General features: G+C 35.5%; 1 protein-coding gene across 1 annotated transcript in view; it reads left to right on the plus strand.

Moving 5' to 3' along the window:
- LOC114058715 (contactin-associated protein-like 4) overlaps nt 1-12527 on the plus strand; it is a 196894-nt gene that overhangs the window by 114812 nt on the left and 69555 nt on the right. Inside the window, exon 4 of the mRNA XM_027886292.1 lies at nt 9016-9163. Coding sequence (XP_027742093.1) covers nt 9016-9163 — 148 coding nt within the window. The remainder of the gene's footprint in view (nt 1-9015; nt 9164-12527) is intronic.

A 12527-nucleotide genomic window follows, 5' to 3' on the forward strand; every position in this document is an offset into this window, starting at 1 on the left:
AAAAAAAAAAAAAAAAAAAAAAAAAAAAAAAAAAAAAAAAAAAAAAAAAAAAAAAAAAAAAGTAAAGCAGTAAAAATTAAACTATCACACATTCTCCCACAGACTACTGCAACTTTCTATACATGCAAAAATCATCTAAAATTGTTTACCTCTAAGTTTGAGCTCTAAGTTCCACAAGGAATGTCTACATATAAGAAAAAAATAAAGAAAAATATCATATTATTTAGTTATTTTCATTTCCTAGCCTCCAGAAAGCCATGAGGTGCTATCCATCCCCAATTTTCATTGAAAAAAATGAAATGGGTTTAGGAGCAGTTTCAGTGCACTGTAGAATGATATTGTTTCTCTTAGAAAAGCCAGTCACACGTGGTTTGTTTTGAATATCACAGTAAAATAAAAATCAGTTTCCAGACTTCACCTGAGCAAAGAATAATTTTGTTCACCCGTGTACCTGTAGTCATTTGATCACAATTTCCAGTTTTGCAATGCACAAATCACTTTCACTGTCTCTCATACTTAAGTGTTAGAAGTGAAGGATATTCAGTATTCTGGAAACTACGATAAAAGAAGCTGGCAACACTTGTACTTCATCAGAGTTGTATGGCTTGGTTTTTGCCTCACCAGCGTGTTGCTGGCATGAGAGCCTCCTTCTAGGGGCACCATGTTGAGCAAGTAAAACCACAATTTGTTGGTTCTTTCACTTAAGAAAGATTATTTTTAATATGAAGAAATATCTTTCATATTGGCCATACCTGTTCAATGTCACTTTATCCAGTGAGCAGTTAATTATTGAAAGAAAAGGGTTGGTTGTTTAGGAACAAACGTCTTGCAATGTGGACTTTGCAATCTGTGCAAGCCCCCACCCATTTTCTTTCTGATCTGTATTTTAGTTTTAACCCACACTGACAGAAATACACAGAGATGCAGCTGGATTCTTGATGGACCAAAGACACTAGCATCACAAACTGCCAGCATTATTCCCACGTATTCAGCCACCTGTTCTGAAGAAGCAGAGTCGTGGTTACTCATGCCATGCTCACTAAATGGAATTTGTTCCCATTTATTCCATCTAAAGTCTGATCCCTGATTATTAGAGTGGAAACCCTTGAAAGACTCTTGACATTTCAAATTGAGTGCTGTGTTCATCCTGTTGCATCAGTAAGGTACTCATATACTCGTGTATTTTTAATTATCAGTGATGCATTTCTCACATGATACAAAACCATTGGCACGGAGCTAGATTTGAGTGATATTTGCAGTAACACTAGGGACCATAAAATAAGTACTTAAATGCCTATCTTTGAGATAAATCAATGCCGGTATAAATTACACTTAAGTTTTTAAACTTGGGACACAGCAGTTGGAACAATTGAAGTGAAAACCTCGTCTGCCCCGATACAATTTACATTTCTGGTTTATGTGGGGCTTTTTTGTTTAGCAAATGGAGAAGATGAAGCAAAATGTTCTGTGGAGGAGATGGGATAAGAGGACAAAAAGCTAATCTCTTTAGGCTTTTGTACAGAAAGCAATGTATCAGAATAAGTGATGGTTGCTGACTTTCCTTCTGCTTTCCACCAGAAAGCCTATTATGAAGAAATTTGGTGTCCATCCCTGATGTGCCTTCAGGCTGCAAACCACTTGTCATATTTTCCCTGTGAGCAATGGAATTAGTCAGATTTGCACTTACAAAGGAACTTCTCCATCTAAAATAGTCCTATCCCCGTCTCTGTTTGAAGATTTAATTTCGTGATGCTTCTGCAAAGTCCTTCTTCTTTGCTCTCTCTTTCTTTGTAAGCGCCCAGCCTGCTCTCTGCCTGCAACACCATATCAATCAGTTCTTTTTTCCCTTCCTCAAACATACCCAGCTGCTGAGGGCTGCAGGCGTGCCCACTCTTGTGTTCTTGGTCGCTTTCACTGCACGCCAGATGTGCTACTCACTTTTGTTTGCGAGTCATTTATTTGTATTTAAATGTACAGAAGTACCAGAAAGAACAAACCACCTTTATTTTCCCGCTTTGGTAATCCAAATCCATTAATTAGTCTAATTCTGGAATCTGTGTCAGAAACAAATCCTCCATGTGGCAAATACCTAGGAACTTGGTATGATTCCGTTCACTAGTTAAAAGCCTACTGTGGCTTTTAGGAACATCCTCTGAGCTCAAGTATTCCTAAGTGATATGTTTACAGTGCAGACTTTGCTCTTTGCATTTCTGAGGCATCAGATGCCTGCTAGAGCAGTAGCCTCCACTAAGAATGCTGAAATTTCTGAAAAAAAAAAAAAAAAAAATTAACCTCTACTTTTGTGCTCCAAATAATAACAGGAAATATTGTCATGCATTTTTCCTGGTCCCTGATAACAATCTTGGTATACCTTTGCTTAACATTTTTGCTAAGATTTTGTGCAGAATTAGTATTAATATACAGAAAGTTCCTAGATCCTTCTTGTTCACAGCATATCCGAGAAGCTTAGTTCCTTCAGTGAGTTGCTCCGGGTTTTTGTTGCATGGTAAGCACCTTCCACCAGAGCAAATCTAAAACCGTGGTGGTTGATTGCTTTTGAAAGGTCTTCTAATAACCAGAATGGAAAGCATTATGTAAAAGGAAAAGAGAAATCCTTCCACTAAGTTTTTTGCTGAGGTGGGTGAATGGTTTACATGGTGGTTGAAGCAACCTAAGGAACTGATAATGTTATGTTAACTCGGCGTGTCATTCACTACCCTAAGTCCACAGTGATGAGTTACAAGAGAATTCACATACAGAAATTTCTCTAAAGATAGAAATCATGAGACTTCATGTATGAAAAGCCACAGAGATAATCTAGTAGGAAATCCTTTTTATTGAACTCTTGTATTGTTTATAACCCTCAGGACATAAGAGCTGCAAAGCATTTGCTCTGCCATTTCTATGTTGCATAGTTAATGAGGTTTCCTTCCCTTTCTTTCTGGTCATTTAATTTCATTTCAGAGCAAGGTGTGAAATTGTATGAAAAGAAAATTTATACTGTAGTATCAAAACAACTTTTTTCATACTGCTTCAAGCAAATATGATTCCAAAGTACTGTTTCGACATTTCAGTGGCTTTCATGCACTGCTGTTGTATTATGTGACAAACTACCCAAATTGTCTTTCTGGTAGTCTCTGGGTTGTGTCATGTGTTGTGGAAGTACAACAGCAAACCCTGATTCCTACCTAAATTTTACTTAATGAGAAATATACCATTCCCCCAAATTTTACAAATTTTGACAACTAAATAAGTGGAATAAACAGAGTAGATATTTTAATGCTCTTTGAAAACACTTCATAACACTTATGCAATCTATTATTTCTAAGTAAATTTGATTTCACTTTCAAGAATAAATACCATTAGTAAAACCATTCTTTTACCCAGAACAGTAGATCTTAAACTTCAAAGTTATTCAGAAGTAGAAAGGACCATTACACTGTAGCACAGATTTAAAATTCAGTGTAGTTACATTTTACAAATTGTTTTAAATGGATTTATAAAAATAAAAAATAATGAAAATAATCATATCACTTTCAAAAATATTTGAGTTCCTACCTTCAGAGATCATCAGTTACCTTTAGAATATCAAAATCCAAATCCAGTGACTGCAGTTCCGTAGTTTAAAAAGTATAAATATATCCATTTCAGATAATGAGTTAGCTATTCTTTGAAAGTTGTTGAAGATAGAGGTTATTTAGAATTCCAGAAATACTAGTATGGAATACATTTATGATTTCAATTTTCAGTAATATCTCTGAGGTACATGTGTGTGGGTTTATAAATAAATAACAAATATAGAAATAAATAATAAATATATAAATAATTTAAATAATAAATATAGAAATAAAAAAAACATATTAGGTTCATAATTTCATGTTGGGAATTTGTAAAGAAGGATTGTTATGATAATTTTTTAAAGGAGAAGTAGGATACCTCAGTGTTGTGCCCAGTTGTGTCAATACAAGGGCTCCCTCCAATGGTGACAAGTTACTCCACATAAAATTTTTTACTACATGTGAATGAATGGAAAAAAATAAGGTAGACGGAAGAATTCAAAACAGCTGATGTTTTACATTAGGTATTTTTTATTGCATACATTAGTCCCCATACCATGGCATCTAGAAAATAAAGGACTTTTCAATTTCATGCTGAACATGAAAAAAAAAAAAAAAGAAAGAAAACATGTTTTGTTAACCACATTTGCAAAGCAGCATGACTAACTGTTGACGAACCTTTGCAGCTAGCAATAGCTGTTCATACCCTTTTACACACCCCTGCAATGCTGTGTCCAACTGCAACTACTGTAACAAGAAACAAACCTCACAACCTTTCTCTGTAGCTTAATTTTAGATATTGAAATCTTCATCCATAATAATGTGAAAGTAGATGGTTTCAAATTTTGTTTTTCAAAAAGAAAAAAACCACAAACCCATCAAAACAAAAATAAACAAAAATCCCCAAACAAGACTGAAAGGCAGAAAGAATTTCTAGAGTCCATTCACAAATGTCAGCTGCCACCTTTGATAAATTATCTGGTAACTGCATTCTCATCCTATCCCCATCTCCTAATTCTGGAGCTGCTGTCTTATGCAAAGCTATGCCAATTTTCCACTCACACAGTGAAAGGCAAAAAAGAGAAAGAATCATGGTGCGATATTCCAGTGAATAAAACACTCAACAAATGAGAATAAAAAACCAGAAAGACACAGACTGAAAGAACATTGGTACAATTTACCCCACTATCCTCTTTCTGAGTGACAGTGATGGAATGATTTAAGTACAGTAGTGGGGATTTAGATGTGTCGAGTGGTGGTCATTGACTGCAACAAGAATTTATGATCGTTTCCTGACAAGTTTTTTGTCTATCTATCTGGTCTATATTAGTCGTGTTGCCATAAATAAATACTATTCTTTTTTGCAGAAGAAATTTTGATCAGTCAAATTTATGAATATGTGCAACTGCAATGTGTTTTGATCACCTGGAGACAATTCTAGTGTAATTTGAGTGCATCTTCAAACAATTCAGAGACAAGATATAGTGAAAGCTACAATGAGTAACCTATGGTACTGGGCTTCTCACTGTGATGCCACTGTTGGGATTGTACAGCTATTGCATAATTTTTTTGTTTATGACAATGAAGCCATAACAATCCGTTCATTTAATCTATGTGATCATTTTTTTCCCCAGCCATAATTCCAACCTGGGCATCCAGGAAAGAAGGCAGTTGTCTGGCACAGTGTTTTCTGGTCAGAGTGAAGGATTCTCACATTCATTTTTTTCACTTTAACTAAACAGTTCAAACCTGTTGACTTTCAGGAGCAGCTCCAAAAGACTGACCATAACTCCCCACAGTGGTAACAGGATAAGAAGGAAGATTTGGGTTCTTGTTTGGAAGATGTATTAATTAATTCATTGTACTGTGTGCTAAATTATCTGGAATAGGCACTCCTTTTGTTACTGAGATGTAAATAATTAAACTGCTATATGAACTTGGATATAACTTGGAGGTAATGGGAGAAAGTAATTTATTTTGAACTCCCTTAATTCCCAGAAGAGCTCAACATGGGTTAATCCTTCAGCATTATTATGATAGTTTCAGTGATGCTTTAAGGTAATCAAATTACCAGTAGTCTGCTGGGGGTTCTGTTTCCCTCTTGCTGACTCCTGGCTCTAATGACAACAGCAATGTTGGTGTGTGTCATAAGCAGAGGGACTCATACAGGTGTTTCTAAAGCATGACCATCATCACGTGACAGGAATTTTGTACAAACAGCTCCTGGTTCCCACTGATTTTTTCAGCTGCTTTTTCTGATGTTAGTAATAGAATTCATAAACCACATTATGAAGTCAGACCCTTCTTGAGGTACACTAGTGCCTCATCGCTGAACTCCTCTTGTGACAAAATTATTCAGATTGGGTCGTGTTCCAGTTCTTGTCGTTAAACACTGAATGAGAAGCTGCACATAAGTGTACTTATTTATTTTTATTTATATATGTATTATTAAGTAATATTTGTAATAAATATGATGCTTATTACAATGGATACACAACGTTTGTAAAAACACTGTGCACATTATTTAGCCCTATAATATGTTTTACACTGTATATATACTATATTAAACAGTAAAAGTTTTAGTTGTACATAAGCATCATGTCTCTAGGTTATCTAAAGTATGGGTCACACACAAGTTCATTTTTGGGGGCCTTTTTGACTGGCTGAGGCAGTTTGGGACAAGATACCTGTATTATCCCTGGTCTAAACCCACATTTGTTTTCTAGATAGAGCTTGGAGGGGGAAACAAAGAATATTTTTTTACCTTATCTTGATGTATGCTTACCTTCACAGTCATACAGATCTCGCTAATGCCCTTCTATACACAGGACTTCACTTCACCAGTGCAGTCCAAAGCACATCCACGATTTCTGATGCCATAATGAACAGAGTAATTCTGTATTCAAGGCAAGGTTAAAGTAGCTTCAGGTAAAGAAATTACTGGTTTGGAAACTGAGTAGGAGTGTTGAAACGAGTTTGAGAGTAGGCTCTCAGTTCGTGCTTCAGTACAGCCCAGAGTACTATTACTGTGGGCAGTTATCTACTTAGATATCTGTGCTGCTAAGTCTCCTGCTGTTGTGTAAAATGCAATATATGTTTCAAAAACTTCATTCTTTGAGAAAGATGGTATACCATCATGATATTGAAAAGTAGTATAACATAGTACCTGTAAGAGCACCAGCTAAGATTCAACCACCAGTGATATTGGAGGGGTTATTTTACAACCCTATAACTATTCTTGCAAACAGCGTTTATTATGTGTAACAGTCATTTTAACGTTGCATCTTTTTAACCCTCAGATTCCTGGGTAGGTTGTGAAGATTCTGCATAGTCTGAAATAATAGCGTGTTCCCTTTACATGATTTGGCAAAAGAATTAAGCGATCTGAATGGTCTGACGGAGGCAGGGGTGGGAGGAAAGAAGCTCATTATATGGTCGTAATTCTGTGTTTAAAAGATCATTGGGCTGGACCATGAAGCAGTAATTGCATTCTGCTGCAAAGGCAGGACTGTCTGTCACACTGAATCTAATTCTCCTCTAAAAAGCCTACAAGCTACTTTCATAGGTTTTGGGTATGCCTTCAGTAGTGCAGTCTGGAGGAAAAGCTGTCTGATTTAGTCCTCTGTCTTTTTGAAAAGGATTAAAACTGAAAAAGCCCCAAACTATGTATTTTAACCTTTATAGTGTTTAATATCAAGCAGCGAATACCCATTTGGTACTCTACACAATTGGTACGCTCTAAAATGTGCTTTAAACAGATAAAAGCTCTGGAAAATTAGAGCTAAATATATTGATTTCTAAACTGGCCATTCTGAATGGTTAAAGGAGTAGTTTGAAGTACTTTTAGGTTATTACTGAAGCCCCAAACCTAATTTTAAATTAAAAACACATGGTATAAGTATACCCTACAGTGAAAAAATTAGGCAATATACATTCTGTACTCAAAACTTAAATTAATTTTTATGAGGTGGCTGCTCTCCAAAAATGATTTGGCAAAAAATATAAATCTTAATTGAACACTTCATTTGCTCATGGTACTTAAACTTCTGGGACCTGGGTTCTGGTTCAGTCAGCAAACTAATTGGCACTTTCATTGGCAGTTGTGTTTGTTACAGGCTGCAAGTAAGAATTCGAAGGGACAACAGGCCTGAAAGGGTCTCACCCTCCAAAGAGTGGTTCTTCTCTGATTTTTGTTTTAGCACTTTTCCACCTTCACCTGCTATGTTAGTGAAATGACAAAGCATGAAGCTAAAAGTGTGGACATTCAGTAATGCTTATTAGTAGCTTAATAGGTCACCTTAAATAAGCCAATTCACTGGTTTTTTTTAAGGGGGACAGGGGGTGTTGCTTCATTTTGGATTTTTTTTAATTTATGGTTTTCTTCTGTTGATTGTTCAGAGAATTTATTGAAATTTTGCTAGTACAGGGGAGGGAAAGTGCTAAGACTTGCATATAGGAAGGTAAATAATGAATGCAGCGAAGCTCACCTCTGCTTCAAAAAGTTATAGAAAGAGAAGTTGCATAGTTAAAAATGTTGGTTTCTATATACTTCTGCAGTTGCAATCTCTGTGGCTTTTAGCTAGGCCAACAGCACTGTTCTTACATCCAGAGAGCTATTTCTCTCTAATTTTTCAGATATTTAGATCCAAAATATCTGAACAAGTTCTTTCTGCTTGACATACCATAAACAAGCAACTAACACCACACAACACAGCAAAATCAGAATTTATTCTACAGACTTTAGGATGCTGAAGTTCATGATAACAACTGTTTAGATTTTTTTTATTTTATTTTTTACTTTCTTCTTTACATGTCTTTCTGGTTTTTTGTTTTCTCTATGTAAGGAAAAGATAATGTAGTTTATCAGATAAATACTGCAAAGAAAAAAGGTTCACTTTTTAATCCCTCACCTGGGAAAAAATTGAAATACAGAATCTTCTTGTTTTAGCAGGACACTCAACTAAATTCCTTTTATAATACTCTGAATTCTTGAGGTGGAAACCAAAATCTTTCATTGCCACGGTCTGTCAGAAGACCTTTTCAAATACAGCACATGGTGCACCTAAAACACAGGTTTGCATTGAAACTAATCTAACCTCTCAGTGAAAGGATTTCATAGAGATGACTCTATTTTCTTATGCAAAAGTGTTAGATGGAACCATACCCTGAAATGTCAGGATTTTCTACACGTTTTTTGACAGGAAGGTTATGTTTTGAAAGGTAATATTTTGTTGAGTCTGGTGTCAGTGCTAAATGCACGGATGAGTTAACACCTCATCCAGAAGAATAGTCAAGATTGATTCATTGGTTTTTACAGTGGAATTCACTGATAATTGCATTTTATTCCTGTGCTCAACTGTTTGCCAGATGAGGGTATCAAATGAGAAGATCAGCGACACTTCCATGTGTTGCTGTGTTCACTGTGGACGTGGCTGATCCCTTTTTCATTTTCTTCTAGGCTTTTTCTGGAAACACAAACGCAGACAGTGTCGTTTACTATAAGCTTCAGCATTCCATTAAAGCGAGGTTTCTTCGTTTTGTGCCTTTGGACTGGAACCCGAACGGCAGGATCGGAATGCGCATTGAAGTGTACGGATGCACATACAGTGAGTTCGTTTCTGAGTCAGCTGAGTGAAATGAATCTTCATCACTGTATTCTGCTGCCTAAAATGCACTCAAAAGTGGATTTCTAAGCTTAAATTTAATCTGGAATAAAACTGATTCAATAAGTTTATGGTTCAATAAGTTTATGTGCAGACCTTATAATTTCTGCATTAGCTGTAAATATATGATGCTTATTTTCCAGTTCTTTCTGTATTGGAATGAATGATGTGGACATAATCCAATCACTGATTTAATGTAGACTCTTTCTTTTTTTTTTTTTTTTTTTTTTAGTAGTCTTACAAGCAGCATCTTAACATGGTATAATTTCTATCTGAAGGACAAAATATGGAAAATGTTTACAGTTTTAAAAATATGTGGTCTTGCTCCTAAGCCAACAAGAGTACAACTAGACAGACCCACAAATATACAATGAAGGATACTTCAAATTTGTTATATATTTAAGGAGTACTTTTAGAATAATTTTTGTGACATTTATAACTGACATAAGCCTTTGGAAGACAATTGCCTAAGTGTTATGGTTTTATTGATCTGCTGGACACTGTAAATCTTTACTGATGTCTTCCTGTTATAGTTTTTCATCCCTGGACTTTTTTAAAAAGTCCTTTTAGTCAGTTGTTTGCTGCTTTTTATTCTCCATACCTTTTCTCCATGATGGAAACAGAATTTATTTTAAGCAACCTCTTTAATTGTTTTTTTTGTGTACTTTGATCTGTTACTATTTGTAGGAATTTTTTTTTCCAGCTTCTGTAATTAAGGTATGCTTTTCGTGGTTGATCTCCTCTGAACGCTCGCCATATATCTGTTTTCTATTTCTATTCACTAGCATCTGACTTTAAAGTGAATATCAGTAAAACACATCTGTGGCCTTTCTACCTTAAACTTGACTCTGTAAACCCAATAAAAGACCATGAACTAAGGATATTGAAAATTTCAATCTGGAGGCAACAGAATAGTTCAATGCAGAATTTAAGTTAACTTCTCCATCCCAGAAAAAAGACTCCTCATTCCAGTAGAAGGGCTCACACAGTGTCCTCAGTGACACTTACCTGGGGGCCGGGGACAATCTTTTTTTACGGTCCCTGGAACTATATAATCTCACTGAGGAATATGGTCAAGACTATATTCGACTTACCCTCAACTCTTGTAAGTACCAGGACGACTAGAAGTTAAAAATGGAGTCTGAACACATGATTTTATCATTCCCAGCTGAAAGCTCAGCTCAGTCTTCCATCTGAAACTTTGTTTCTGTGGTACTTGATGAGAGTACAGTCTTTCCTGTCTTTAGGCTTTACTGAAAGTCAATCAGCTTTGCTTCTTCCCACTCCTTTACCTTGTAATGTTTAAATCCTTACTCAGTCTTGTTCTCAAACAATTCCAAATAGAAGAGCTCCCTTTTGAACGTGCCTGTAGGCCAGACTTTAATTAAAATTTTCCCCGTTAGTAAATCATGCATCCAGACAAGTCCTTCCATTACTGCATTTTAGCATTTATTGAATAGAAAGGCCAAATAACATTAAAAGAGTTCCCCTTTATTTTTTTTTGTGTTTAGCTCTTTTACTCCTTACTCTTCTATCTCTGCCATGTTCCTTAGTTTTTTTTTTTTTGCTCCCATTCTGCAGTCTTTTTCATGTAAGAGAGAAAGAAAGAAAGAAAGAAAGACGTTTTATACCTCCAGGTGTTCTAACTTACTTCAAGTGGACTGACAAAATCTGCTTATTCCTCGACTGAACCTCACTCTATGCTGAACCCCACCCCAAAATCTGTCTCAAGCCTCTGCCTGATGGTTCTTCCTATTTACTGTGTGCAAAAGGGATTGACGAATCTCTGCAGACATTTCCTGTGCCTTGTCCCTGAAATGTCAGATTGTGACAATTAAAGCCATATAAAACACAAGCTAAGCCCTGACACTAAAAAAAAAAGGATACTGGCAATGTCTTTGGCTCACTCCTTCCTCCCTTCGTTAAAACACTCTCATTTCATCCTCTGAAAAACAGTAGTCCATAACCAAAAGCAAACAAACAAACAAAAAGTTTTGGTTGTTTTTTTGTTGTTTTGGTTTGTGTTTTTTTGTTTTTGTTCTTGTTTTTTTTTTTCATATGGCAGAAAAGTTTAAATGTGAAAATGATAAATATATAAAACTGTAGAAGAAAGGTAACTGGAAACTAAATGCATACTCCACATTAAAAATTATTAGATGTACCTCACAGCAAGTACTGTGGGTACTGTGATACACAAATCCCTTTCCACTGTTCTTTAACACTTTGAGGCTTTTTGAGAATTCCCTTCCTGGCTGAAATGCTTAAAAACGATAACACAGTTACATTAGGCAAAGAAGGGTCTTCATATCCTCTTCATAACTGGAATAACAGCCAAATAACAAAATGACATTGTTTATAGGTTTTTTTCCTATAGAACATTAGCCATAATTTCAATTGATTTAAAGATTAAACAAACAAACAAACAAACAAACAGTTTTTCAAACAAAGATATTTCAACTAGAGCTTTTGCTCAGGGTCATTAGGACTCTTGGTCCTACGGCATGTGAGGTGGATTACAGAATTTCCAGGTTCTCAGAGGCCTTTCATGATTTCCAAAGTTATTTTCACAGTATACCAAGGATTTGGGTTACATTACTTTGACAAATTGCAAATCATGAAAACAAAAGATAAGCATTCATAAAGAAAAACAACCTGTTTTATTTTCCTTATTTACAACAGAAGAGTAGAGAAAATCCATGGAGAGGGATGTTGAAGCCCAACAACTAGTCGAAGCTGTGAGTAGTTGGCAAATATGAGAGGAAAACGTTATTTGCCCATATTCTTTTTATCCTTCTAACCCTGTAGGACCCCCAAGCTATCTGTCTCACAGCTCTTTGAATGTGTTTCTAGGGTAATGCATAGATGATGAAGACAAACACATGTGAGAAATGTTATAAGGATTTTGGTTAATATGTGCAGCCCTTTTATAATCTTCATTGATGTCTGAGATGGGGGACTGAGGGGAAGAAGCTTTGATTTTGTTCATTTTCCAAATGTAAACAGAGTAGATTTTGTTTCTTGGGAGCTAGTGCTGCAGAACAGAGTAAGGGATTGTGGAAAGCAATATTAATATTGTTTATGCTCTTGTCCTGATAGCCAATAAGAAGACTATGTTCTCAATCAAAAGAAATTCTATTGTTATCAATGCCTACTAAAAATATATCCAGTTAGCTGAGTTGATAGATAAATAACAATGTGTAAGTTGTCTTATTGAAGTCTTAATTGAAGCTATTCTACTTCACATTCATTATTTTAATTCAACATTAATTAATACTTTTACTGTCCACATTCATTCAAAACCATAATA

The sequence above is a fragment of the Empidonax traillii genome, unplaced genomic scaffold, assembly GCF_003031625.1.
Source record: "Empidonax traillii isolate 1590-97213 ecotype Southwest subspecies unplaced genomic scaffold, ASM303162v1 scaffold184:size927826, whole genome shotgun sequence".
Lineage (NCBI taxonomy): Eukaryota > Metazoa > Chordata > Aves > Passeriformes > Tyrannidae > Empidonax > Empidonax traillii.